At 43.2% G+C, this 26812-nt stretch overlaps 1 protein-coding gene across 2 annotated transcripts in view; it reads left to right on the top strand.

The window, feature by feature from the left end:
* The window catches only part of RNF10 (ring finger protein 10), a 34023-nt gene that overhangs the window by 1022 nt on the left and 6189 nt on the right, over positions 1 to 26812 (top strand). The window contains exons 1-13 of one of the 2 annotated variants that reach the window (XM_070399271.1): positions 4259 to 4295; positions 8799 to 8995; positions 13825 to 14024; positions 15170 to 15260; positions 16206 to 16390; positions 16470 to 16606; positions 19569 to 19729; positions 22264 to 22389; positions 22644 to 22917; positions 23117 to 23250; positions 25186 to 25303; positions 25530 to 25631; positions 26378 to 26533. In XM_070399271.1, coding sequence (XP_070255372.1) covers positions 4274 to 4295; positions 8799 to 8995; positions 13825 to 14024; positions 15170 to 15260; positions 16206 to 16390; positions 16470 to 16606; positions 19569 to 19729; positions 22264 to 22389; positions 22644 to 22917; positions 23117 to 23250; positions 25186 to 25303; positions 25530 to 25631; positions 26378 to 26533 — 1903 coding nt within the window. In that variant the 5' untranslated portion in view covers positions 4259 to 4273. Of the gene's footprint in view, positions 1 to 4258; positions 4296 to 8798; positions 8996 to 13824; positions 14025 to 15169; positions 15261 to 16205; positions 16391 to 16469; positions 16607 to 19568; positions 19730 to 22263; positions 22390 to 22643; positions 22918 to 23116; positions 23251 to 25185; positions 25304 to 25529; positions 25632 to 26377; positions 26534 to 26812 lie in introns of those variants that run through there. The other variant, XM_070399270.1, reaches the window with a different exon arrangement.

The following is a 26812-nucleotide window of genomic DNA, read 5'->3' as shown; positions in this document are numbered from 1 at the left end:
TAGCAGGTACTGGGCTAGGCTTTTGCCTCTGCTGTGGAGACGCCAGTCGCTAACCGGTCCAACAAGGTGGAATTTTCATCTAAAGAAGGAAAAAGTTGAGAGGCCAGAGTTTAGTTAGGAGTTGGCAGGTCTGGAGTTGTAATCCCTGCTCTTTTGTATTGTGATTATATTAACAGTGGTAGGAAGATGTTTTCAGTGGGAAAATGTGTCAGAGAGGGAAACACTTTGAGTGCAGTTGTTTAAAACTTTTTAAGATTAAAAAACTGTAAGGCTGACTCTAAAAGGAAAAACAAGTGTAGGGCTGACTTGACTTGAGTTTACCTGCTGGATGTAGTAAACTTGCTTACCTGGGGTTTTGAGGACTTCTAGGACTGCTTAGGGAACTCAGGTGGAATCCAGTTGACAAGATAATGAATGTTTTAAATGTCTAATCAGGGATTAGAGGGACTCTCAAGGCCACGTCAGGCAGTATTATGTAGATTAATATTGGGGTTTTGCACCTGTATAGTTTTATCACAGAGCTCTTTAGAGGTAGAGGGTAGCCAGTTCTGGCCAGTGTTGGGAACTGGTTTAGAGAGGTAGGTGTAGGTGATTACGTTTGCACACTATTCCCAGATATAAAGTTGAAGATTTTGATTCTCCAGCTATCTGAATTCTCAACTAATTTTTCTGGGGCTCCTTTTCAAGCCATTAACATAAATGAGACAGCAGTAATAAATGCCTTAATGTTGATTCTTTAGTGAGGCAGTAGGTGAAAGTTTGCAACAACCCAAACAATATAAAACAGTTAAATTGAGGTATTTAAGGCATTTTACTCATATTGTCCCTGACTTTGAATATGCTGATTAGTAGAACTAATGCCAGGATCATAAAGAATTCTGTTGTAGGGTGACCAAAGCAAATATTTGTCAGCAACTTTTCAGACTTGTATAGAATAAATATTAATTGTTAGGTACATTTTTACTAAAATGACTTATTATTTTTCTTCTTTTTTTAAACAAATACTATGAAGCACTCTTAAAATACTTGTTCATCTTTTAAAAAAAATATATTTTTTTATTGATTTCAGAGAGGAAGGGAGAGGGAGAGAGAGATAGAAACGACAATGATGAGAGAGAATCATTGATTGGCTGCCTCCTGCACGCCCATCACTGGGGATCAAGCCGGCAACCCTGGCATGTGCCCTTGACTGGAATGGAACCCGGGACCCTTCAGTCTGCAGGCCGACGCTCTATCCAGTGAGCCAAACCAGCCAGGACATTGTTCATCTTCTTAATTGAAAGCTTCTGAGAAAGTCATGTAAAAGACTTTCCTAGGTTATATGAAATACACAAGTGTGCCCTCTGGTATCATTAGTTTTTGTTCAATGTGTTAGAAAGTTTGGACATAGTTGCCTTTACCAGGGCCTACTTTTCTGACTACTGCTATGTATTTTCCTTTAATAAAAAGGAAGATTTGTAGCTAAATACACAGTTCATCCATAACCCACATTGCTTGCATTTAGGAATAAACTTTTAAGGTTGAAGTGAAGGGGAGCATATGCTGCCTTCAGAACATTTAGCTAAGACCAGTGCTGCCACAGCAGATAGCATTCAGGACCTCCTCTACAGAGACTTCTGGATGGTTGCTGGAGCAAAAGGTAGACTCAGATTCAGCATAATTCCATACAAAAGTTTCAGAAAAGCTGACTCCACTTTTGATGTACTTGATGCTGCTGGAAATAGTGGAAAGGACCTCTTGAGTTTCAGAGTACTGAGTGAAGAACAGGAAGGGTAGGTAGAATAGACATAACTTGCCTTTTTTTTTTTTTTTTAAGAGTTTTTCCATTTCTAGCACAGCCACTGTGGCTCAGTGGTTGAGCATCAACCTATGAACCAGTAGGTCACAGGTTCAGTTCCCGCTCAGGGCAAATGCCCGGGTTGTGGGCTCAATCCCCAATGTGGGGCATGCAGGAGGCAGCTGATAAATGATTCTCTCTCATCATTGACGTTTCTGTGTCTCTCCCTTCCTCTCTGAAATCAATAAAAATATATTAAAAAATAAGTTTGTCAATTTTATTTTCCTTTCTCCTTTCCCTACCTCATGTGAAGAAATAACCTCTGGTTTCTATTCCCTAAAACGTGTGTGTCATAAGTGGGCATTTGCTTCCAAGCTGCCTGATTAATATACTTGAGTCTTTGTTCCTGGGGCTGGCTTAAGTTTGCCCTACATGCACACAGGAAATAGGTAAACTTGCCACCGAGATTTATTTGATCTTTCTGGTCGGAGTGGCATACCACAGTTTCTCTGTGTTGCCTAATTGCTTCAAATATTTTACATAACATTCCCTTGGATATATTCCAACAGCTGTGTTCTGGTAGGGTTAAGATGCAGTCCTAAGAATGTTTAATGGTGAATATCCAAGGAATCCTAGAGGTTTGGGGAAAGTCATTTAGAAAAAGCAAAGAGAGCTTAAGCAGTTCATGGGCAAACAGTGGACCCTAGCCCGGAAGCGGGCTCTTGCCCCATTTCCCTGGGCAAGGGATAGTACTGCACTGCACTGGAGGTTAAGGGAAGGTCAGGCATTATGAGGCAGTTATTTTGAGGTTGGTGATATGAAGCACTGTCCTGCACTCTTCCTCTTATTCCGGTAACAGAAGCCAGGTTGCTAGTGGTTAATCTGCCTTAAAGAATGCCTCTGAGTTGCAAATGGACCTGGGGGTTTCGATGGCTTTGAAAATTGAGGTGACTTGAAGCCTTCAATAAAACACCAGCTAGAGAAGTTATAAGAATTTCTGGGCCTGTTGGCTGCAGTCCTTGGTTTATGTGGCTTTGTTTAGTGGGTACTCTTGACGAATGATTTAGATTTATTAATAATAGGCCTTCAAATAATAATAGCAACTGTGTGCCAAGCACTGTGATAGGCATTTCACAGAAGTTTTCTCCTTTTTAAAAAATAAATTTTTATTGATTTTTGAGAGAGGAAGGGGGGAAGGAGAGAGAAAGATCAATGATGAGAGAGCATCATCGATTGGCTGCCTCTTGCATGCCCCCACACTGGGGATTGAGCCCACAACCCCTGCCAGGTGCCCTGACTGGGAATCAAACCGTGACCTGGTTCATAGGTCAATGCTCAACCATTGAGCCACACCAACCGGGCCAGAAGTTTTCTCTTAATCCTCATGACCTTGTGAGGAGGGAGGGTAGAGGCTTAGCCCTATTTTACAGACAAGAAAACCGAGGCTTAGAGGGGTTAGAGTGATTTGTCCAAGTGAATTCTTTTTTTTTTTCCCCAAGTGAATTCTTAAGAAGTCCTAGGTAATATTTATAAATACACTTTGTATAAATTCACTTAGCAAGCAGGCAACTTACTGGCACATACACCATTCCTGATACTACCTCTCTCTTCCTTTCAGTCAAAATTAGTAATTTGAGCTAGATTCAATTTGTTGTCAGTTGATTCTGTAGTAAAGCCACATACTGCCTCTCCGGAGGTGCTTGTCAACCACTCTGGACGATGGGTAAGCAACTTGCTTGTGTTTACAGCATGAATCAGCAGCAGAAACTTCCTGTGTGATCTGAACTCTACGCTGTGCCACTTGTGAGCACTAGAGCTAGAAATTTTGATGATGCCAAATTATTTAATGGAAAATTTATGGCCTTTAATTTGGTAATGGGGGAAAGAGACTGAGATATGCTTACTTTTACTTGGTAGGGAACTTTCTATTAGGGAAATGTGGAATAACTGAGACACTGGATTAAGTTTCCAAATCTCTTGTTGATTCTGAGATTCTGATTTCTGGACTTAAGCCATTTAATTAGTGGTCTTGGCCTTCTTGGAATATGTCTTGACAGTACTTTTTGGCAGTTAGTTCTCAGCTCTGGCCTCTGCATTAGAATCTCTTGAAGACCTTTATAAAAACGGATGTGTGGAGCCCTTCCCTAGTGATTCTTCAGTCTGGGTTGGGCCCTTGGGCCCTGGCATACATAGCTTCAGAAGTCTCTGAAAGGAATTCTGTTGAACAGAGAATATGTATCTCCCAGGAACTTAACTTGACATTTTTGTCAGCTTTCCAAAATTTAAATCAGATCATCTCATTGCTGTCTCCTATAAGAGAAAAGAGGAAGAGTTTTATCCCTAAGTTATTCACATGTATATCCTGGCAAGTTGTATATAAGACATGTCACAAACAGTACTCTGAATTTTATCTCTGGGTCCCTGGCCTGACTGTACCTTCAATCTTTAGCTGCCTGTTGCCTGGGAGTAGAGATAAGAGACAACTTCTCACGTTAGATGTCTGACTTCATACCTTTAGGTAAGTGGGAGAGAAGATGGAGGAGTTGATTTTAGCAACTAAAATCATTAATCCATATGTGGTCAGTTGTTGTAATCTGTTTTAGAAATGGCACTTCTCTTTCCTTCAGAGAGCAGTTCTGCAAGCATTATGAAACTGTTTCCTTGCCAGTGTGGTAATAAGTGACTGAAATGAAAACAACCTCTTGCTGAGTTCCAGCTTACTTTGTTGAGCCCTCAAAATATAGAACCTGGCTTTGCCTGAATCTATGCAAGTTGCTTGTCTAGAAAGCATCAGGGTCAAATATAGGATCATCTGAAATAGTCTTGGGTAATGAGGTTTGGGGAATATGTGTTTTCTTCTCTTCAGAAGATCTCATTTGTTCTCATGGTAATGTTAGCTGGAGTTCTGTATCCCTCTGAATTTTCTATGTATATGCAGTCTCTATATATAAAAGCCTAAGCGATCGTCCAACCACCCGACCAGTGCTATGATGTGCACTGACCACCAGGGGCAGACGCTCAACGCAGGAGCTGCCGAGCTGTGGTGACTTGGCAGCAGTGGTTCTTGGATGGTGCACCTGGAACCAGAGAGGAGGGAGCCCAATTCTAGGGTGTGTCACCCGAGAACCGCCTTCTCACAATCTGGGACTCCTCAGGATGTCAGAGAGCTGGTTTTGGCTCCATCCCCGCAGGCCAGGCTGAGGGACCCCACCTGTTGGAGGGACCCTGCTCACTCCACAGACGACCTTTGAGCTGCAGCGCCTCCCTAGGTGTGGCCGGCTGGGGAGGGACTGCGGGAGGTTGGCTCCAGGGCATGTCCGGCTATATGCAAATTAACCCAACCAAGATGGCGGCCGGCAGCCACGGAGCTGGAGCAAGCAGGAGGCTTGGTTGCCCCAATGATAGAGGAAGCCTAGCTTCCCAGCAGCCGCTGCTGGCTCTGAGCTCCACTCAAAGCAACAAAGTTTCAATTATAGAAGGTAAATAAACCCCAGAAACCTGCTTTCAGCGGGCCATAGCCACGAAGCTGGAGTGAGCAGGAAGCCAAGCTTCCCTGCCGCTGCCAGCTCTGAGCTCCACTCAAAGCAACAAAGTTTCAATTATAGAAGGTAAATAAATCCCAGAATAAAAAAAGAAAAAAGAAAAAAAGGAGAGACTGGGAGCTTCCGTTGCCGGCAGGGCTTGGCCAGCCTGAAAACGGCCCTCAGCCCTTCACCCAGACTGGCCAGGCACCCCAGTGGGGACCCCCCCACCCTAAAGGGGGTGTGGCCAGCCTGAAAACAGCCATCAGCCCCTCAGCCAGGCTGGCCAAAGGTGAGGATCCCCTCTGGCGGGGGGCTTGACCAGCCTGCAAACAGCCATCAGCTCCTCACCCAGGCTGGCCGGGCACCCCAGGGGGGACCCCCACCCTGAAGGAGGTGTGACCAGCCTTCAAACAGCCATCAGCCCCTCACCCAGGCTGGCCAGGCACCCCAGTGGGGACCCCCACCCTGAAGGGGGTGTGACCAGCCTGCAAACACCCAGGTTGGCCAGGCACCCCAGTGGGGACACCCACCCAGATCTGGGACACCCTTCAGGGCAAACCAGCCGGCTCCCACCCGTGCACCAGGCCTCTATCCTATATAATAAAAGGGTAATATGCAAACTGACCCTAACAGCAGAAAGACTGGAAATGACTGGTCACTATGACACACACTGACCACCAGGGGGCAGATGCTCAATGCAGGAGCTGTCCCCTGGTGGTCAGTGCGCTCCCACACCGGGAGCTCTGCTCAGCCACAATCCAGGCTGACAGCTGCCAGTACAGTGGTGGTGGTGGGAGCCTCTCCTGCCTCCTCAGCAGCGCTAAGGATGTCCGACTGCAGCTTAGGCCTGCTCCCCACGGGCAAGTGGACATCCCCCGAGTGCTCTTGGAATGCCAGAGGGATGTCTGACTGCCAGCTTAGGCCCAATCCCCTGGGGAGTGGGCCTAAGCCAGCAGGTGATCATCCCCCAATTCACAGGCCAGGCTGAGGGACCCCCCCCCAGTGCACAAGTTTTTGTGCACCGGGCCTCTAGTGTTAAATATATCTGGCAAGGATTCTTTGTTAATTTGGGACAAAATAATCTATGCAGTTCAGCTCCTCAGTAGAAGAAAATGGGGCAAAAAATACAAACAAGCTCTTTACACAAACTGCAAATGGTCAACAGACTGAAAAAGTGTTGCTAATCAGAGAAATTCAAATTTAAAACAAGAAGTTATTTTGACCATTCAGTTTAACAAAGTTTATTCAACCCAGTATTATCAAGAATATAGTGAATTAGACATTCTTACAGTATCGTTAGAATATAAGTAAATTGTTGTTATAATGGTTCTAGAAATCAACTTGTGAATGTGTAAAAAGGCTTTAATGATTGTACTTGATCTGCTCATTCTACTTTGAGAATTTGAAGTAACCATACACCCAGGCCTCTCTGTAAAGTGGCTCCCAATACTTTGTTACATTAGCAAAAAAATGAGAGGCCACCCAAATATTCAGCAATGGGGGATTGGTTATATCCTATAAATAAATGGTACACAATAATGCAGCCATTCGTCATGCTTTTGAAGAGTATGGAAGCATGAACATGCTTATGGAGTAATAGGTAGAAGACAGCATATCTTGTATATCTGTCATTTTGTGGAAGATGTGTGGCATGTGGATAAAATGGAGAGTAAAAGGAAATTAAACACTGTTTATAGGTTAGCATTCTGTGAGTATTGGCAAATGTAAATTCTTTTGGATTTCAAAATTGAACATTATTCTTACAATTGGAGAAAAAAAAGCTAGGAATATTTTATAAAAGGGTATAACTCAAGCTGATCTAATATGCTCTTCGATTTCAACCTCTTTTGTCAATTTAATAGATTCTCAGTTTGACCTCTAGAACATATGTAAATATTGTTTTGCTTTTGTGCCTCATGACTATATCTGCTAGGGGCTAGCTAGGCCAAGCTGTTGTAGTGTAGAATCTAGCAATGTTGTAGTAATTTAAGGAGAAAATATCTTCTATCCTCTCTCCAGATAAAGTACTTTTCCCTAACATAGATAGGCTACTCCTTTTCTTATTAGTTTGTCTGAATGTACTTAAAAAAATGGTTTTATTCAGAGAGAGGAAGGGAGAGGGAGAGAGATAGAAGCATCAATGATGAAAGAGAGTCATTGATCACTTGCCTCCTGCATCCCACTACTGCGGATCAGGATCAAGCTCAAAACCCAGGCATGTGTCCTGATCAGCAGTCAAACGGTGACCTTCTGGTTCATGGGTCAATGCTTGACCACTAAGCCACATCAGCCCGGCCTGAATGGACTTTTACAAGGGCAGTGGTTAGCTCTGTAAACAGACTCTCTGTGGTTCTATATCATATTCATCCTGAGGGAGGGACCTTTTAAGTTTCATCATTAAAACACACACACACACACACAAACCACCTTACTATGTGATATCTTACCCAAAGCACTAATGCTCTGGTCCAAACCCAGAATTCTTGGAGCTCCTGGAAGGGCCCATTTAACTTTTTTTTTTTTTATAAGAGTTTAAACTAGCCCTTACTGGTTTGGCACAATGGATAGAGCATTGGCCTGTGGACTGAAAGGTCCCAGGTTTGATTCCTGTCAAGGGCATATACCTTGGTTGCGGGGACATCCCCAGTAGGAGGTGTGAAGGAAGCAGCTGATAGACGTTTCTCTCTCATCGATGTTTCTAACTCTCTATCCCTCTCTCTTCCTCTCTGTAAAAAATCAAAATATATTTTAAAAAAAAGAGAGTTTAACGTAGCCTGGCTATTATCTCTCTATATAAAAGCCTAAGCGACCATCCGACCGGTAGCTATGACGTGTAATGAGCACCAGGGGGCAGATGTTCAACACAGGAACTGCCGAGCTGTGGTGACTTGGCAGCTGCAGTTCTCAAGTGACACACCTGGAACCAGAGAGGAGGGAGCCTGATTCTGGGGTGCGTCACCTGAGAACTGCCCTCTTGAAATGCGGGACCCCTTGGGGGACGTCAGAGAGCTGGTTTTGGCCCAATCCCTGCAGGCCAGACCGAAGGACACCACCTGTGCACGAATCCATTCGTTGGACCGCTAGTCTATCTATAATAATAAAAGCGTAATATGCTAATTAGACCAGAAGTCCTTCTGGATGAAGCCAGGGCTGCGAGGGAAGCCTGAGTCCGGGTGCCTGCTGGCGGCCAGAGGGAAGCCTGGGTCCGGGTGCCTGCTGGCGGCCAGAGGGAAGCCCGGGTCCCGGGTGCCAGAGGGAAGCCAGTGCTGGCAGCCGGGGGAAGGAAGGCCTACTCTTGCACAAATTTCGTGCATCGGGCCTCTAGTATATATATAAAAGAACGAGTTCATCAGTGAAGTAATGAGACAGAGTGGCTATTTCATAGACAGAGCCCCCATTTATCCTTGCTTAAACACAATTTTGTTGGGAGGTGAAGAGTAATTGGCCAAGTACATACATAATTTCTCACCTAATTCTTTTGTGTCTCTTGCTTTTAGATGGAAAGAACTCAAGTGGATCCAAGCGTTATAATCGAAAACGTGAACCTTACTGCCCCAAAAATGAAAATTTTAGCAACCAGTCCCGTCGCTCCAATTCACAGAAAAGCAAAACTTTTAATAAGATGCCTCCTCAAAAGGGCGGCGGCAGCAGCAAACTCTTTAGCTCTTCTTTCAATGGTGGAAGACGAGATGAGGTATGGGATTTCCGAAATGTTTTTTCTAGAGAGTAAGCATGAGGTCTGATTCTTCGCCCTCCCTTCCAGTTTATAAGTAGTTGGGCAGGGGTGTAGAGCAAGAGGTGGAATTGTAAGTAACCAAAGTAGTCTTGAGTAGTTGAGTAGGTTTACCTCCTTTCCCCCCTGAAGATTATGAAAATTCCCTTGCAGGAAGAATATATCATAATCATGAAATGTGAGAAATTATAGCAAATTTGGGGCACCTTAATTTGTACAGTCATTTCATTATCACTCTTGAGTTACGGTTCTCTTTCGGTGATAAAATGACATTAATTAATTAATGACATTTGCCCTGTAGTGTCTAGCAAAATGTAAAATTCCATATTTTTAGTCATAGGCACTCTGATTTTAGGAGTTTCATAGATATCCTTCTGTAAGGGCATAAAGACTTATGTTGAGGGGAGTTCACTGCAGCATTTTTATTTATTTATTTATTTTTAATATATATTTTATTGATTTTTTACAGAGAGGAAGGGAGAGGGATAGAGCGTTAGAAACATCGATGAGAGAGAAACATGGATCAGCTGCCTCCTGCACAGTCCCTACTGGGGATGTGCCCATAACCAAGGTACATGCCCTTGACCGGAATCGAACCTGGGACCCTTGAGTCTGCAGGCCGACGCTCTATCCACTGAGCCAAACCGGTTAGGGCTGCAGCATTTTGTATAGTTGCAAAATTTAGGAAACAAAGGTCATCACCAAGGGACTGGTTAAATAAATTATCCTGCTGTTTGAATGTCCCATGCAATGCAACCATTATAGAACAGGACAGATATAATGGATGCACTCACGGAAGAGTTCATTCATTCACAGAAATTTACTCCTTGCCTGCTGTGCACCACATACCATTGAGGAGTCTGGAATACAACATTGAGTAGAACATTGTCCTTCAGGAGCTTATATTCTAGCTTGGGAGACATTAAATAACCATTGTATAGTAAGTGCTTATTGAATCCTATATAATAAAAGCATAGTATGCAAATTGTCCCCTCCACTGGAGTTCTTCCAGGAGTTCGGCCAGGGGGTGGGCCGGCCAGGAGAAGGGAGCCCCCTCATCCTGTCCCCCAAGCTGGCAGGCAGCTGGGGGAAGGGAGGGAGTACACAGCCGCTAGGGACCCTAGTTAAAAAATAAAAGTAGACTGAGAGGTAAAGGGATAGAGAGTAACAAGTAATACAGTTTTAGAAGGTGGCTGAGGAAAGCTTCTCTGAGGAGGTGAATTTTGACTAGAGCCTTGAGTGAATCAAAGGAGCACACCATACAATTTGAGGAAGAGTGTCTTGGCCAGAAGTAATAACTAGTGCAAGTGAGCAGAGGTGGTACTGATTTTGGTGTGTTTGAGGTAAAGCAAGTAGCTACCGTGAGTGGAGAAGTTGGAAAAGAAGCCAAATAATGAGAGAGAGGGGTTGGACTTTGTGGGCCCTTGAGGACTTTGGCTTTTATTCAGAGAAATGGGGAGCTATTGTGGGGTTTTAGAAGAGAAGTAAGGTAAAAGGAAGTGAGTGTTGCAAAAAAAAAAAAAAAGAAAGAAGAATGGATTCAAGGACTGAACCCTAAGTCAGAATGATAAGGAACCAGCAAAAAGGGAGGAAGAGAATTGAAAGCTATTTGTAGAAAGTGATCAGTTTTGTTCTGTGATCTGATAGGCTGAGTAATCTGAACATTGACCATTAGATTTGAAAATGTGAAGGTAGGTTGTTGGCCTTGCGCTGCTTTGGTGGCATGGTGAGGACAAACACCTGATTTAGGGAGAATGGGAGACAGGAGGGAGACATTGCAGGTTCAGACAGCGTTTTCTAGTGGCTTTGCTCTGAAGGCAGTAGCTTGAGGGGAATGTGAGGTCAAGAGAGACTTTAAGGTTGGAGAAATTAAAGCATATCTCCGCTAACAGGATTGTCCTGGTGAAAGGGAAAATTTGATGCACAGGAAGGGGAGAACTGCCGGAACAGTGTCCTTGAGTTCCGGAGGAGTTGGCTTAGATAGGAGCTTCGCCAGTTCATCCACAGTAAAGAGAGGAAGGCAGAGTTCTGGTAGGAGGGTGCAGGAGTTCTGTTCTGATTGTTCTTATTGTCTGCGTGAAATAGGTAAGATGAGCTGGGAGAGCAGGTTTGGAAGGCAGAGGAGTAGAATTGTTTGGGTGACTGGGGGGATTAATGGAGAACAGAAGTATAATTGTAGCAGGACTGCCAGGCAGCATAAGCATCTGCTTCAGTGAGGCTGGTCAGTCTGATGTGGCTGTGTGCTGTAGCCATGTTTAACTGCTCTGGTGCTGGTGTGGAATAGGCGGAGGGTTGGGTTAATCAGGGGAAGGTTTTTGCTGGGTGAGTGCAACTGATGAGAAGGAGGCACTGGACCGTAGGATCTAAGGCAAATCAGGAAAGAAGGTTTTTGGGGGTTGGGTCACTGGCTTGCAGATCCCAGTGGGGATGAAGAATTGTTGGGGTTAGGACTGAATAGAACAGGCCGGGACAGGAATGAGTTACTGGTTGGATATAGGGTGGAAGAGGCTGGTAGTTTATACCAGCACGATCTAGACCAGCGGTTCTCAACCTGTGGGTTGCAACCCCTTTGGGGGTCGAACGACCCTTTCACAGGGGTCGCCTAAGACCATTGGAAAACACATATATAATTACATATTGTTTTTGTGATTAATCACTATGCTTTAATTATGTTCAATTTGTAACAATGAAATTGGGGGTCACCACAACATGAGGAACTGTATTAAAGGGTCACGGCATTAGGAAGGTTGAGAACCACTGATCTAGACAGTAGAGCAGTACTGTTCGATAAAAATGCAAGTCATGTGTGTCATTTAAAACTTTCTAGTTGCCACATTACAAAAGTAAAGAAACGCTGGTGAAATGAATTTGAATATATTTAACCCAATACAGCTAAAATGCTATTTCTCAATACGGCATGGTACTGACCACATTTGAAGTACTCAGCAGCCACATCCAGGGTAGCACAGCCCTAGATGGTATGCCCTTGGGAGGGGTAGAGGGCAAGCTGATTGGAGGAGAGGAAGAGGTTAAGGAACTGAGAAATCATCATGTTGGAAGGATAATCAGGAATTATGATGGGCTGTATGGGGGAGAGTGACAGTGGGCCAGCTAGGACAACAAGGTGAAGATATGAGGCTGAGATAGGGGGAATTTTGTTAAGTGAGCATAGCTCTTACCTAAGTTTGGGTATTGGAAGTAGAAAACCAGGTTAGTGGTTAGCAGAGCCCAGCCCTATAGAAATAAGCATCTAAGGCAGCGGTTCTCAACCTGTGGGTCGAGACCCCTTTGAGGGTCGGACGACCCTTTCACAGGGGTCGCCTAAGACCATCAGAAAACACATATATAATTACATATTGTTTTTGTGATTAATCACTATGCTTTAATTATGAGTTGGGAGAGCAGGTTTGGAAGGCAGAGGAGTAGAATTGTTTGTAACAATGAAAATACATCCTGCATGTCAGATATTTACATTACGATTCATAACAGTAGCAAAATTACAGTTATGAAGTAGCAACGAAAATAATTTTATGGTTGGGGGTCACCACAACATGAGGAACTGTATTAAAGGGTCGCGGCATTAGGAAGGTTGAGAAGCACTTATCTAAGGGATGAGATGGGATGATGGAAGTCGTGGGCTTCCTGTGCTGAGTTACATGAACAGTGTCTAACTGTATGGTATGTCGCTGTATCATATGTTATGATTCTGTATACATAGAACATATGCAGAGAATGCATCTGAAATAGAAGGTATCTTTTGCCCTTTTATACTCTTCAGATTCTTTATTACATGTGCAAATGCTGATAACTAATCTCTGAATTTGATTAAGCAGCAAAAACCTTAAATTATATTTTCTTTGACTTAGTAATTCCTACTATACATTCAAAAGAAATAATTGTAGGTGCCCAAATATTTGTGCACGAATGTCTATCCATAAGTGTGTTTATTGCATTATTGTGTTTTCACGGTGGAAAAGCTATGTACAATCTGTGTCCTACACTGGGGGATTATATAGCCCTTTATGTAATGATATATAGCCCTTTAAAGTGACTGCACAGTAACATTTAGTGACCTGGTAAAGTACAGTGGAGCCTTGACTTACGAGTTTAATTCGTTCCGTGACAGAGCTCGTAACTCAAATTACTCGTATGTCAAATCAAAAAGTGAACGAGTGAGACACGTGATGCTGGGCTGATGTTGTGGCGTTTCACTGTGACGTTCGCTGCGCCAACTAGCGGTGGGGTATCTGAAGCTGGCTCGTAACCCGAATTTTAGCTCGCAACTCAAAGCAAAAAATCGGCCGAGAGACGGCTTGTATCTCGAAAAACTCGTTAGTCGGGACACTCGTAAGTCAAGGCCCCACTGTACTTATGACATTAAATGGGAGAGTGGGATTAGAAAATGAACCAGCTGACGTAGAGCAGATTTCTTCCATCTTTGTGTGCGGTGGTATTTCTTATGTTGCTTCTTGCCCCTTTCTAAACTATTTCTGAGTCTGCTGATTGGGTTTATTTCTAGACACAGCTAGTCTGCCTACATGTTCTAATTCTGTCGGTTTTTTAAAATTTATTTTTTACTGATTTCAGAGAGGAAGGGAGAGGGAGATAGAAACATCAATGATGAGCGGGAATCGTTGATCAGCTGCTTCCTGCACGCCCCCACACTGGGGATCGAGCCCGCACCCCAGGCATGTGACCTTGACTGGAATCAAACCTGGGACCCTTCAGTCCGCAGGCGGACGCTCTGTCATTCTAATCAAAATACTCTGATTTATTTTCATTCTCTTTAGGTAGCAGAGGCTCAACGGGCAGAGTTTAGCCCTGCCCAGTTGTCTGGTCCAAAGAAGATCAACCTGAACCACTTGTTGAATTTCACTTTTGAACCACGTGGCCAGGCAGGTCACTTTGAAGGCAGTGGACATGGCAGCTGGGGAAGAAGGAACAAGTGGGGGCATAAGCCTTTTAACAAGGAGCTGTTTTTACAGGCCAAGTGAGTATGGCTTCCCTTAGGAGGAAAGTGAAATTGAGCCTCTGGGCAGTTGTGTTGAGAAGAAACTTCTTTGAAACTTGCGGGAGAGAGGCAGAAAGGGACTGGATCTGGTTCTTTTTCCTTTTTTTTTTTTCTTTTTCCTGTTTTTTTCTTCTTCTTTTTTTTTTTTTTAATATTTTATTGATTTTTTACAGAGAGGAAAGGAGAGGGATAGAGAGTTAGAAACATCAATGAGAGAGAGAAACATCGATCAGCTGCCTCTTGCACACCCCCCACTGGGGGTGTGCCTGCAACCAGTACATGCCCTTGACCGGAATCGAACCCGGGACCCTTCAGTCCGCAGGCCGACGCTCTATCCACTGAGCCAAACCAGTCGGGCTCTTTTTCTGGCTAGTGTTAAAAAACCCATTTTCCAAGTGAATGCTCTTGGTGCTTAAAAGTAAGTGAATAAATAAATGCTAAAATTAAATAATGCTTAAGTATCATGATGAGTTTGTAAAAATGTTTGCTTTGGAATTGAACCCAGATTTGAATCTTGTTTTGGCCCTTGATCTTGGGTAATTTACCTAACTACTTTGAGATTCACCTTCTCTGTAAAGCAGTAGAGATTACTTAAGGGAGAGTTGAATGACAAGTTTGAGTGGTTGGCATACATTTGCTGAAATACTGATTCCCTTTCTCTTTTTGTGTGGTGTTCTATTGTAAGGTTTAACCTTGGATCTAGAGACTGAACTAACCATTTAGTGCTTTACATAAACAGGTGCTCAGGTGATGTGAGTGAGAACAGCCTTCTCTACTGCATGGAAGATTAGCTATGTTCTCGGCTTTCTGGGGGTGAGGGAGCAAATCTGGCTTCCTGCTGGTTGATGGAGTCACAGTACGGATTAGTTTTAGTTCAGGGGAGGCGAATAGGCAGCATGGCTGGGCTTGGAAGCAGGAAAAAACAGTTCATGGATTTAGACTCCTACCTGCTGAGTCTTTGGATTCTCTCCAGAGCCAGGGCTCAGAACTGAGTTCAGTGCTTCACACACCATGGCTGCTAATGGCCTGCATTTGATTTCTAAGTGAAAAGATGAATTTCTGCTGAGGGCTTGTTGGTGAATTCTGACAGTCTGCCTTTTCCTTGTCTTCCTTCCTATTTCTAGCTGCCAGTTTGTGGTGTCTGAAGACCAAGACTACACAGTTCATTTTGCTGATCCTGATACCTTAGTCAACTGGGACTTTGTGGAACAAGTGGTGAGTAGCTCAACTTAGCTTATAAGCTGTTAGTGGGGGAGAGAACTAAAGAAAGGGACTGGGTCTGTGGTGACACAGCAGCTGTTGGCTGGGTCCCCTGCTGATGCCTTTTCTGCTGGCATTACTGTAGACATTGCCCAGAGATCAGGTCTCGTTCCTCCTGGAGTTCATTTTGGGCTCTCTGTTTGGAACTGACTTGCAAGACTGGCGAGTTGGTGGGCTCTGAGCTGAAGGTATAAAAGCAGTCCTATCTACTACCTAACGTGAGGAGCTCTGGTTACCCTCCTGACCCAGAGTAGACTCATTACATGGACATGGCTTCATTGGTAGTCATTTGTAGTGATCAATATCAAGTCAAGCCTCAGCCTTGTGGCCAGTGAATGAGCCACACAGATGTACTTCTGTCCAAGCCTCTGCTACATATGTTTTCCATTGAAATGAGCTCTGGGTATCCCCTTGCTGCTCCTAGGTTTTATCATGTAAAATACCTTTCAGAACGGTAGGTCCCAAAGCCTGGACTCCCATTACTGTGAAAATTCATAAAGTCATCTGAGAATGACATGAAGCCTCTGAAACTTGTTTTATATGCACTGGTTTAAAAAATAGAGATTCATAGAAAATGCAAATCTCATTGACTCCTGTTGGAAATTACTGGTACATTACTTCTAAGCCCCTTTTGTGCCTTTATGTGTGGACGTATACCTATAAATCTTTTTTTCTAAATGGGATCATATATTGATTTCTGTCATTTTTCCCCCTTTGCTATAGAACCCTCAAGATAACCTGTTACGTAGTTGTTTTATTATATTAAATGTTACAATTTTATGAAGGTGTGTTGAGTAGCGATGTATGGGGATGGGAGAGGAGAGGCTTTAACTTTGATAATCCCTAGTCAGTTCTGAAAGCAGTGCGACTTGTGTAACTTGTGGTGGCATTTTGTTTCAGCGTATTTGTAGCCATGAAGTGCCATCTTGCCCAATATGCCTATATCCACCTACTGCAGCCAAGATAACCCGATGTGGACACATCTTCTGCTGGGCATGCATCCTGCATTATCTTTCACTGAGTGAGAAGACCTGGAGTAAATGTCCCATCTGTTACAGTTCTGTGCATAAGAAGGATCTCAAGAGGTGAGATGGAGATATTTACTAGATTAGACCCCAGTTTGCTAACTCCTTGCTCTGCTACATCTGAATGTCCATATTACAGCGTTGTTGCCACAGAGTCTCGTCAGTATGTTGTTGGTGATACCATTACGATGCAGCTGATGAAGAGGGAGAAAGGTGTGTTGGTGGCCTTGCCCAAATCCAAATGGATGAATGTAGACCATCCTATTCATCTAGGAGGTGAGTTCGGTTAATTTTGGGGGCAAATTAACCTGGGTACATTCTTTAAGGCTAGTGAATATCTTTCTACTGTCCAGAATTTAGCCTTTGGGTATGCAGTTTCTAGCATTTCCAGATTAGTCATAGGATTCTAGTAGGTTAGGGTGGCATTTGCAGAGAGTGGCTTAACTTGGTTTCAAGTTTGGTTCAGTTATATATACTTTTTTAAAAAAAATACATTTTATTGATTTTTTTACAAAGAGGAAGGGAGAGGGATAGTCAGAAACATCGATGAGAGAGAAACATCGATCAGCTGCCTCCTGCACAACTACTACTGGGGATGTGCCCGCAACCAAGGTACATGCCCTTGACCGGAATTGAACTTGGGACCCTTCAGTCTGCAGGCCGACGCTCTATCCACTGAGCCAAACCGGTTAGGGCCAGTTATATATACTTTAATTCTTATTTTGCAAGACTTTGTTGAATAGTATCTGGCACTGTGCCCAGTCTTGGGGATTCCAATTAGCCATTCTTGGTACCTGTTAATCAAGGGACCCAGTCTGAGAGAAGAGACAGACTGGAAGGCAGGCAATTAGGGTATAATAGAGTGTGCAAGTGCTTACGGAGGGGAAATGAACATTAGAGTGTGCAAGTGCTTCCCTGTAGAAATGAACATTAAAGTGGCATTTCAGTTTTGGGCTAAAATGCTTTCTTAATAAATGGTATTGAAACAATTGACTCCTCTTATGGAAAAAAGGATAAAAGTAGCCCTGGCTGGTCGGCCCGTGGACCGAGGGGTCATGGTTTCAATGCATGGTCAAGAGCATGTTCCTCAGTTGCAGGCTTGATCCTTGGCCCTGGTCGGGCGCATGTAGGAGGTAACTAATGGATGTGTCTTTCTCACATTGATGTTTTTTTCTCTCTCTCCTCTCCTCCCTCCTTTCCCCTCACTCAAATCAATGGAAAAATATCCTCAGGTGAGGATTAGGGGAAAAAAAGAATAAAAATAAATCTCTATCTCATACCATTCATAAAATCAATTCCTGATGGATTAAAGAACTAAATGTAAACATCCAAAACCTTTAAAAGAAAATATAGGACAATATCTTTATAAATCCTAAGGTATATATGGATTTTTGAATCAGGCTGAAACCGTAGATGCTATAAAAGAAAAGATTGAAGGATGGGGGAGGGTGAAGTGGGTGAACAGGGTCAACTATGGTGACAGACTAGACTTCAGGTGGTGAGCACACAATAAAGTATACAGATGTCGAATTATAGTGTGTGCCTAAAATTTATATAATGTTATTAACCAGTGTTACCCAAATAAAGTTAATAAAAAAGAAAAGATTAGTAAGTTTGTTATCTGAAAAGATTCCTCAAAGTCAACAGGTGATAAATAGACTAGAGGAAAATTTACACATTCAAAGCTAGAGATTAAGGTCCAGAACAGAAAGGTGTTCTATAAAGTAGATTAACAACCTGGTAGAAGAATGCACTAGGCATAATGACCAGACTTTTCCCAGGAAATGGTATTTAAATAACCTCCAAATATCTACACAGATTTAACTTTGTTAACAGTCATGCAAATCTAAATCCCTATTAGGGTGATTTAAAAAAAAAAAGACATTGGCAACACCAGTTATTGGCAGGGGTGTTCTTGTTCTTGGTAGGAGTATAAATCAATAACAGCCTTTGGGGGTAGGGATTCAGTAGTATTTAAAATATGCACAACCCTAAATCCAGCATTTATACTTAAACATAATAAAGAATAATTTGTATCAAGGAGTGTGTATAAGGATTTATTTTGTAACCACGAAATTGGCAATAACCTAAATGTTCCATAAGGAACTTGTCAGAATATATAATACTATGGAACACTATACGGAAGGTAAAAATGGGATAGATCTCTGTGTTAATATTTTGGGGAAAAATATTTTGAAAAATTTTAAGACATTGAATGAAAAACCAAAACAAAATGTATAGTTTATTGTTTTTGGAGAATATTTATTTTTTTATAAATATGAGTGTGTGTGTATTGATTTTCCTTTTTTTAGAAGGAGAAAGGGTGCAGGAGAGGAACATCAATGAGAGAGAGAAATCTCCATAGGCTGCCTCCCAAATGCCACCTACTGGGGATTGAGCCTGCAACCCAGGAATGTGCCATGACTGGGAATCTAAGTGGTGACTTCTCGGTGCATGGGATGACGCTCAACCAATTGAGCCACACTGGCCAGGGCTGAACATGAGTATATAAACGTATATAAAAGATTTGAAGGATACATATACAAATTTGTAAATGGTTTTCTCTGGGCGGGTACAAGGATGGAAAGGGGAAAACACAGGGCATTTTAAGAGTTTCTCAAAAAAAAAAAAAAAAAAAAAAAAAAAGAGTTTCTCAAAAGATAACATGGTTTTAAACTTTTTAAATAGTACTGAAAATAAAGCCCTACCCTGTTTGGCTCAGTGGACCCCTCAGATTGAAGGGTCCTGGGTTCAATTTTGGACAAGGGCATGTACCTTGGTTTCGAGCTTGATCCCCAGTAGGGGGTGTGCAGGAGGCAGCTGATTGATATTTCCAACTCTCTATCTCCCTTCCTCTCTGTAAAATCAATAAAAATATATTTTTTAAAAAAGTACTGAAAATATGGAGAAGTAAAGGCAATAAATCATTTATAATCCTTTTACCCAGAGGTACCCCCAAAAGTTTTATTCTGGTCTGGCATCTTTTTTTCTTACGTACTGTCTGCAAAATTCTCTTTGACTAAATTTTTTACTGTATCTTTGAGTTTCTTAGGAAAGATTTCTCATATGATGGGGTCAGAGTTATAAACCTTATATTAAGGTCATTATTAAAATATTTTTGGGAAATTATGCTGAATTACTTCACCTTAGAAGACAGATGTGTGTGACAGTTTCTGTGTAGCCACGTGGTTGTGAGCTCTGAGTGTTGCAGGTTTGTGACCTGCTGGCTCTCTTGTAGATGAACAGCACAGCCAGTACTCCAAGTTGCTGCTGGCCTCCAAGGAGCAGGTACTGCGCCGGGTGGTCCAGGAGGAGAAAGTGGCGCTGGAACAGCAGCTGGCAGAGGAGCAGCACAGTCCCGAGTCCTGCTTTATTGAGGCAGCCATCCAGGAGCTCAAGGTGAGAGGTGCCCTGGAAACTGACTGGATGGCGGGCGTAAGTTACGTCAGCCCCACATTTAAGATAAAGCAGGAAATGACTGAAAAGGCTGACTGGCTCTGGAAGGGAAGGGCAAAGTGGGTTTTAGGCACTCTCTGCAGCTGAGAGGAACTTGTCATAATGACCTTATAACTCATTGAGACACTGGAGTTTGTGAGGTTAGCTATGTTCTTAGTTCAGCAAGGTATGCTTTTTGTATTCTAGAAAAACACTTGGATTTATTTTTAGAGATGTTTTATTTGAGGGACATTATGGAGAAAGTATTATGACCTATCCAGCAGGCCCTACCAATATCTGCTGAGGATTTTGGAGCAGCAAGAAAATTACCCAAATAAAGAATTTCCTGCCGAACCGGTTTGGCTCAGTGGATAGAGCGTCGGCCTGCGGACTCAAGGGTCCCAGGTTCGATTCCGGTCAAGGGCATGTACCTTGGTTGCAGGCACATCCCTACTGGGGGCTGTGCAGGAGGCAGCTGATGGATCTCTCTCATCGATGTTTCTAACTCTCTATCCCTCTCCCTTCTCTGTAGAAATTCAATAAAATATATTTTTAAAAAATTTCCTATGTCTTGTATCCTCTGCAACAGGGATTCTTTTTTTTTTTAATACTTTAATTGATTTTAGAGAGGAAGGGAGAGGGGGAGAGAGATAGAAACATCAATGATGAGAACCGTTGATTGGCTGCCTCATGAACTCCTACTACTGGGGATCGAGCCAGCAACCTAGGCATGTCCCCTTGATGAGGTGAACCTGGGACCCTTCAATCCACAGGCTGACACTCTATCCACTGAGCCAAACCAGCTAGGGCTGCAACAGGGATTCTTAAGCTTTAACAAGCATCAGAATCACTGGTTGTTGAGCTATACCCTGAGAGATTGATTCAGTAGGTACTGTACTGACATTTATCTCAGCACTGACCTGGTGGCTCAGTTGGTTGGAGCATCATCCCGTGCACCACAAAGGTTGCGAGTTCAATGCCTGGTCAGGGCACTTACCTAGGTTGTGAGTTCGACCCCTGGTTGGGGGGCATATGGGAGGCAACCAATTAATTTTTTCTCTTTCTTCCTAAGAATCAATTAAAAACATATCCTCAGTTGAGGATTAAAAAAGAAGTTATCTCACTTAAGCTTCATATTCTGGCATGATAGACACAATTATCCTGTTTCCCAGATGAGGAAATGGAATCATGGATTAGGTAATTTGTTTGAAGATACCTCACTAATAAGAGGTGAATCTGGTATTTGAATTCCTGTCTCTCTGACTTCTAAGTCCTCTTTGGGCAGGATCCTACTACATGTACTTAATTGTTACTTTCTACAGGACAGAGCATTTGTCCACATGCATTTCAGGTAAAGAAAAGGTACATAGAAGTAGAGCTGTCTACATTGAGGTAGGGGTTGGCCAAACCCTGTTTGCCTCCTGTGCTAGGGGTGCTGGGGCTCTCTCAGCCGTGTTTGTAAAAACTAGTATTGTGTTCTTGGATTTCTGTCGAGGAAGTTTTTGTGTAGTGTTTTCATTGTCAGAAACTCTAAGCAGAATGCCATCCTGTTTGAATACCAGATGCTTTTGGCTTTGTTAAAGGTCAAGGATCTGGGAACCTTTCCTCTCTAAAAATTAATTTAAAATAATTTTAAAAACAATAAGACCTGTTGGGTCTTATTAAATTGATTTTTAGAGAGGAAGGGAGAGAGAGAAACATTGATTTGTTGTTCCACTTATTTATGCATTCATTGCTTGATTTTTATTAACTTTTTAAAAAACTTTTAAAATGTATTTTTATTGCTTTTAGAGAGGAAGGAAGAGGAAGAAGAGAGAGATAGAAACATCAGTGATGAGTGAGAATCATTGATCAGCTGCCTCCTGCACGCCCCCTACTGGGGATCGAGTCTGCAGCCTGGGCATATGCTCTGACCTGGAATGGAGACCTCCTGGTTTACATAGGTCGACATTCAACCACTGAGCCACACATGGGCTATTAATTAATTAATTATTTTATTTTATTTCTTTAGAGAGAGAGGGGAACATTGATTTATTGTTCCACTTATTTATGCATTCATTGGTTACTTCTTGTGTGTGCCCTGACTGGGGATCAAACCACAACCTTTGCATATTGGGACTACACTCTGACCAACTGAGCTACCTGGCCAGCGTAGGTCTTGTTACCTTTTTTAAAAAATATACATTTTTATTGATTTCAGAGAGGAAGGGAGAGGGAGAGGGAGATAGAAATGTCAGTGATGACAGAGGATCATTGATTGGCCACTTCCTGCACACCCCCTATTGGGGATCGCGTTCACAACCCGTGCATGTGTCCTTGACTGGAATCGAACTTGGGTCCTTCCAGTCTGCAGTCCAACGCTCTATCCACTGAACCAAACCAGCTAGGCTGCCTTTTAACTTCTATTCCTATTGAGAGAGGCCATTGAAAGCCCTTGCCCTTCATCTTAAGTGTGTTTCTGGAAACAGCTTTCTCCTGTCTTCTCTCTGGTGATCTAGACTCGGGAAGAGGCTCTTTCAGGATTGGCTGAAAGCAGAGGGGAGGTCACTGGTGTGGTGGCTGCTCTGGAACAACTGGTGCTGATGGCTCCCTTGGCGAAGGAGTCTATTTTTCAACCCAGGAAGGTTAGTGTGTCCGTGTTCCAAACTAAATGGCTGCCATTCCTCAAGTCCTGCTGCTGAGCTGGTAGGCACTGTGTGAGATCCAAACTTTCTTGGATGAAGAAGAAACCATGAGTCTTTTCTGGATACTTATTAGTTCTTTCCCCAGGGGTGTTACATCAGTGATGTGTCAGCTAAGGTAAACATCCAGAGAACTTGGTTCCTATGCCTACCTTTGCCAGGTGTACTTTCTGTTGACCTAGAATTTGTCCCAACAGGGAGTGCTAGAGTACCTGTCTGCTTTTGATGAAGAAACCACCGAAGTTTGTTCTCTGGGCTCTTCTCGTCCTCTTGGTCTCCCTCTGGTAGAAGAAGAGGAAGCAGTGTCTGAACCGGAGCCTGATCCGAAGGGTTGTCCAGAGGCTTGTGATGACTCGGAGTTAGCAGATGACAATCTTGGAGAGGGAACCATTAGTCCTGAGTCCAGCCATCAGGAACCCACCTCAGGCTTCACACACCTGAGCAGCTCTCCTTGTTACTACTTTTACCAAGGTGAGGGGCCCTGAGGAGGAGGGCTGGGTTGCAACAGACATATTTCAGAGAGATGACCTAACTCTGAGCAGAAGGAGGCATCGCCATTAGGTCTCTTGGGCCTTCCGGCTTGGGGTGGGAGAGACAGACCTAGCTATAAGGAGGGACCCATCTTGAGGACTGGCCAAGACCATTGTGTGATAGAGCCACTTGTCTTCAGCGGAGGATGGGCAGTACATGTTCCTGCACCCTGTGAATGTGCGCTGCCTCGTGCGGGAGTATGGCAGCCTGGAGCAGAGCCCCGAGAAGATCTCAGCAGTGGTGGTGGAGATCGCTGGGTACTCCATGTCTGAGGTAAGGTCTTCTTAGAGGTGGAGGGTCGGGAGCATCAGTAACCTCATGTCTTTGAGCTGGGCCTACTCAACCCAAGTTCACAAATCTTCAAGGCCTTTTAGTTTACTTGTTGTTGTTGTTTTGGTGTTTTTTTTTAGATTTCTTTCGTTTTGTATAGCAGAGGTGGAGATTTATTGAAGAACAAGTACAGACTCCCACGTGGGGAGAAGGAAAGAGTCCCCAAGATTTCTTTCTTTTTTTTTTTTAAGGAAGGGACAGAGAAATATCAATATGATAGTGAAACATGGATTGGCTGCTTCCTGCACTTCCCCTACCGGGGATCAAGCCTGTAACCCAGGCATGTGCCCTTATAAGAACCAAACCAGCAACCTTTTGGTGCATGAGACGATGCCCAACCCACTGAGCCACATCCACCAGGGTTTTTTTGTATTTTTTAAGTCTGTTTTTGTTGGTGATGGTACCCATGGATCTTTAAAAAGTTAAATGGTGGCCCTAGCCGGCTTGGCTCAGTGGATAGAGCGTCGGCCTGTGGACTGAAGGGTCCCAGGTTCGATTCCCGTCAAGGGCATGTACCTTGGTTGCGGGCACATCCCCAGTGGGAGGTGTGCAGGAGGCAGCTGATCGATGTTTCTCTCCCATCGATGTTTCTAACTCTCTATCCCTCTCCCTTCCTCTCTGTAAAAAATCAATAAAATATATTTAAAAAAAAAAAAAAAAGTTAAATGGTGCTACCTTTTTTTTTTTTTTTTTTTAAAGAGGGGAAGGGAGAGAGAGACACACACACATATCTATTTGTTATTTCATTTAATTATGTGTTCAGTGGTTGATTCTTATATGTGCCCTGACCAGGGATCGAACCCATATTGATGCTCTAACCAACTGAGCTATGTGGCCAGGTCAATGGTGCTACCTTTTAAAGTTAAATGCTAGCCCTGGCTGGTTTGTCTCAGTGGATAGAGCATTGGCCTGTGGACTGAAGGGTCCCTGATTAGATTCTAGTCAAGGGCACATGCCTGGGTTTCGGCTCGATCCCCAGTAGGGGGCATGCAGGAGGCAGCCGGTCGATGATTCTCTCTTACTGATGTTTCTGTCTTTTCCTCTCTCTTCATCTCTGAAATCAATAAACATTTATTTAAAAGAAATTTAGATGCTAGGTTCTGTTAAGTCAACTAGTGCTCTGCTTCACAGGTTACTTACTGTGGTTTGGGACTATAGCTGTCTCCTACTTTCATTCAAGATGAGTTTGTTTTTTTGTTTCTCCTTATTGCTTAGGAGAAATGTCCAAGAAAATGAAAAGTCCTTTAGGACTTTTGAAAAGCTAGTTTATGCAAATTCTAAATGCATTTTTGGGTTATACATCTATGAGTTAATTGCCTGATAATTTACATACATGAAATTTGCCCATTGAGAGTTATTTCTCTTTTGATCTGAAATTTTTTTATAAGCCTAGACTCTTGGGGTACTATAAATTTTCCATAAAACTTGCAGAAAAAGGAAACAAAATTAAATTTAAGGTGATGGGCTTCGTTTTTACTGTTTTAGGCCGACCTTCATGCCATAGGGCAATCTGCTTTATGTATCTACCTACTTATCATTAATTCTGTCAGTGGCTCCCACATTTTTGACAAGTTACTCTTTTTATTTTCCTTATTCTCTCCCCCGAGGCATGGACCCCAGAAAATAGAAGCAGCCGATCAGCTTTAGATAATTTATTGCCAGGCTCCGTTTATTCATTTGCAGCACAAACCAAAAATACCGTTTTTGGTTGCTTAGTCTACCTTACTGTTGCTTAATTGACACTTTCTGTGAGCACTACTCTATGAGCCCCAGTGCTGACTGTGAGTGTGTGTAGACTGTTGAATGTCTAGGGTGGGATTTTCTGTCTACAGAGTAAGGCCTGGTCTTAGTTGAGTGTTGGTCCCTTTTCCACTGTAGGATGTTCGACAGCGTCATAGATATCTTTCTCACTTGCCCCTCACCTGTGAGTTCAGCATCTGTGAACTGGCTCTGCAGCCCCCTGTGGTCTCTAAGGAAACCCTAGAGATATTCTCAGGTAAGAGTGCCCCAACTTTGCTTTTCGTCATAGTGGAGTTCAGGGATTCCTGTTACTAGACACCCAGTGTGGGAGGACTTCAGGAGTGGTGTCAAGAGTCTCAGAAGCTCCTGATACACGCCATCTATTCATCCAATCCAACCGAGCCTTAGGTACTAGTCAGCTAGGAGGAGGGAATGGCCAGGTTGTCTTGGGTCTGCCTCCTCATAATCTGACCAACCCACAGATGACATTGAGAAGAGGAAGCGTCAACGCCAGAAGAAGGCTCGGGAGGAGCGCCGTCGAGAGCGTAGGATTGAGATGGAAGAGAACAAGAAACAGGGCAAGTGTAAGTTCAAGAACTCTCATCATTGACTAATACAGCTGTGCATCATTGTTCAGAGGCTCAGCGCCCAAGCCCCGGAGCCAGACTTCTTGGGTTCTTATCCCAGCTCTGCCACTTGTTCTCTTCAATTCTTAAGTGTGAAGTGTGAGAGTACCTCCTTCATAGGCTTATTTGAGAATTAAATGAGTTAATTTGGGTCAAAGTGCATAGCATATAGTAAGGAGTAAGATTAAATTAATCTTTGGTATAGTGGGTGAGAAAACCTGGTGGGGGAGAGAATTAGAGATCTGCTGAATGCTGGGGATAATTGTCCCATGTGTTCTCTGGATGGATCATTGACCTCACCTTTGACTCTCTAAGGAGTGTTATAAATGTAGGTTTTGAAACATCTATCAAGCATGTCAAACTTGTGGCCAGCGGGCTATGAGTTCGACATGCTTAGATCCTGCTACCCTGGGAGAGTCCTCACTGTTGAAAAAGATTTGAGGAAATATGCTCAGCTAGTGTAGCTCTGTAGTTGAGCGTTGACCTATGAATCAGGAGGTCATGGTTCTATTCCGGTCAGGGCACAAGCCAGGTTGTGGGCTCGATCCCCAGTAGGGGCATGCAGGAGGCAGCCAATCAACGATTCTCATCATTAATGTTTCTGTCTCTCCCCCTTCCTTCCTCTCTGAAATAAAAAATATATTTAAAAATTTTTTTGAGGAAATCTGTAAATGGGCCTACCATTCTCATCTTTTCCTTTGCAGACCCAGAAGTCCACATTCCCCTGGAGAATCTACAGCAGTTTCCTGCCTTCAATTCCTATACTTGCTCCTCTGATTCTGCTTTGGGTCCCACCAGCACTGAGGGCCATGGGGCTTTCTCCATTTCTCCTCTTAGCAGAAGTCCAGGTTCCCAAGCAGGTAAATAAAGTTGGGATGTAAAGAATGAAGGTACAAGTGTTTCCTTGTAGCATTGTTTATAATAAACTAGTGGCCTGGTGCATGAATTCGTGCACATTGAACGGAAATTAATTAGAAGAAATATTTTAATATTGTTATTTGCCCTTTCTCTATAATAGAAGTGTCAATCAAATTCACCATCGACAGTGACAGGTCGAAACACACGTGTACCATTGGCGCCAGTGAGAGCTTTATATGTATGGCACATGTGCGAGTCAACTTAGCCTTTTATAGATGTAG

The sequence above is a fragment of the Myotis yumanensis genome, unplaced genomic scaffold, assembly GCF_028538775.1.
Source record: "Myotis yumanensis isolate MYYU_CA2020_CCGP unplaced genomic scaffold, mMyoYum1.0.hap1 SCAF_19, whole genome shotgun sequence".
NCBI classification, from domain to species: Eukaryota; Metazoa; Chordata; class Mammalia; order Chiroptera; family Vespertilionidae; genus Myotis; species Myotis yumanensis.
The sequence above is the reverse complement of the archived record's forward strand: the minus strand, read 5'-3'. Positions and strand labels throughout refer to the sequence as shown.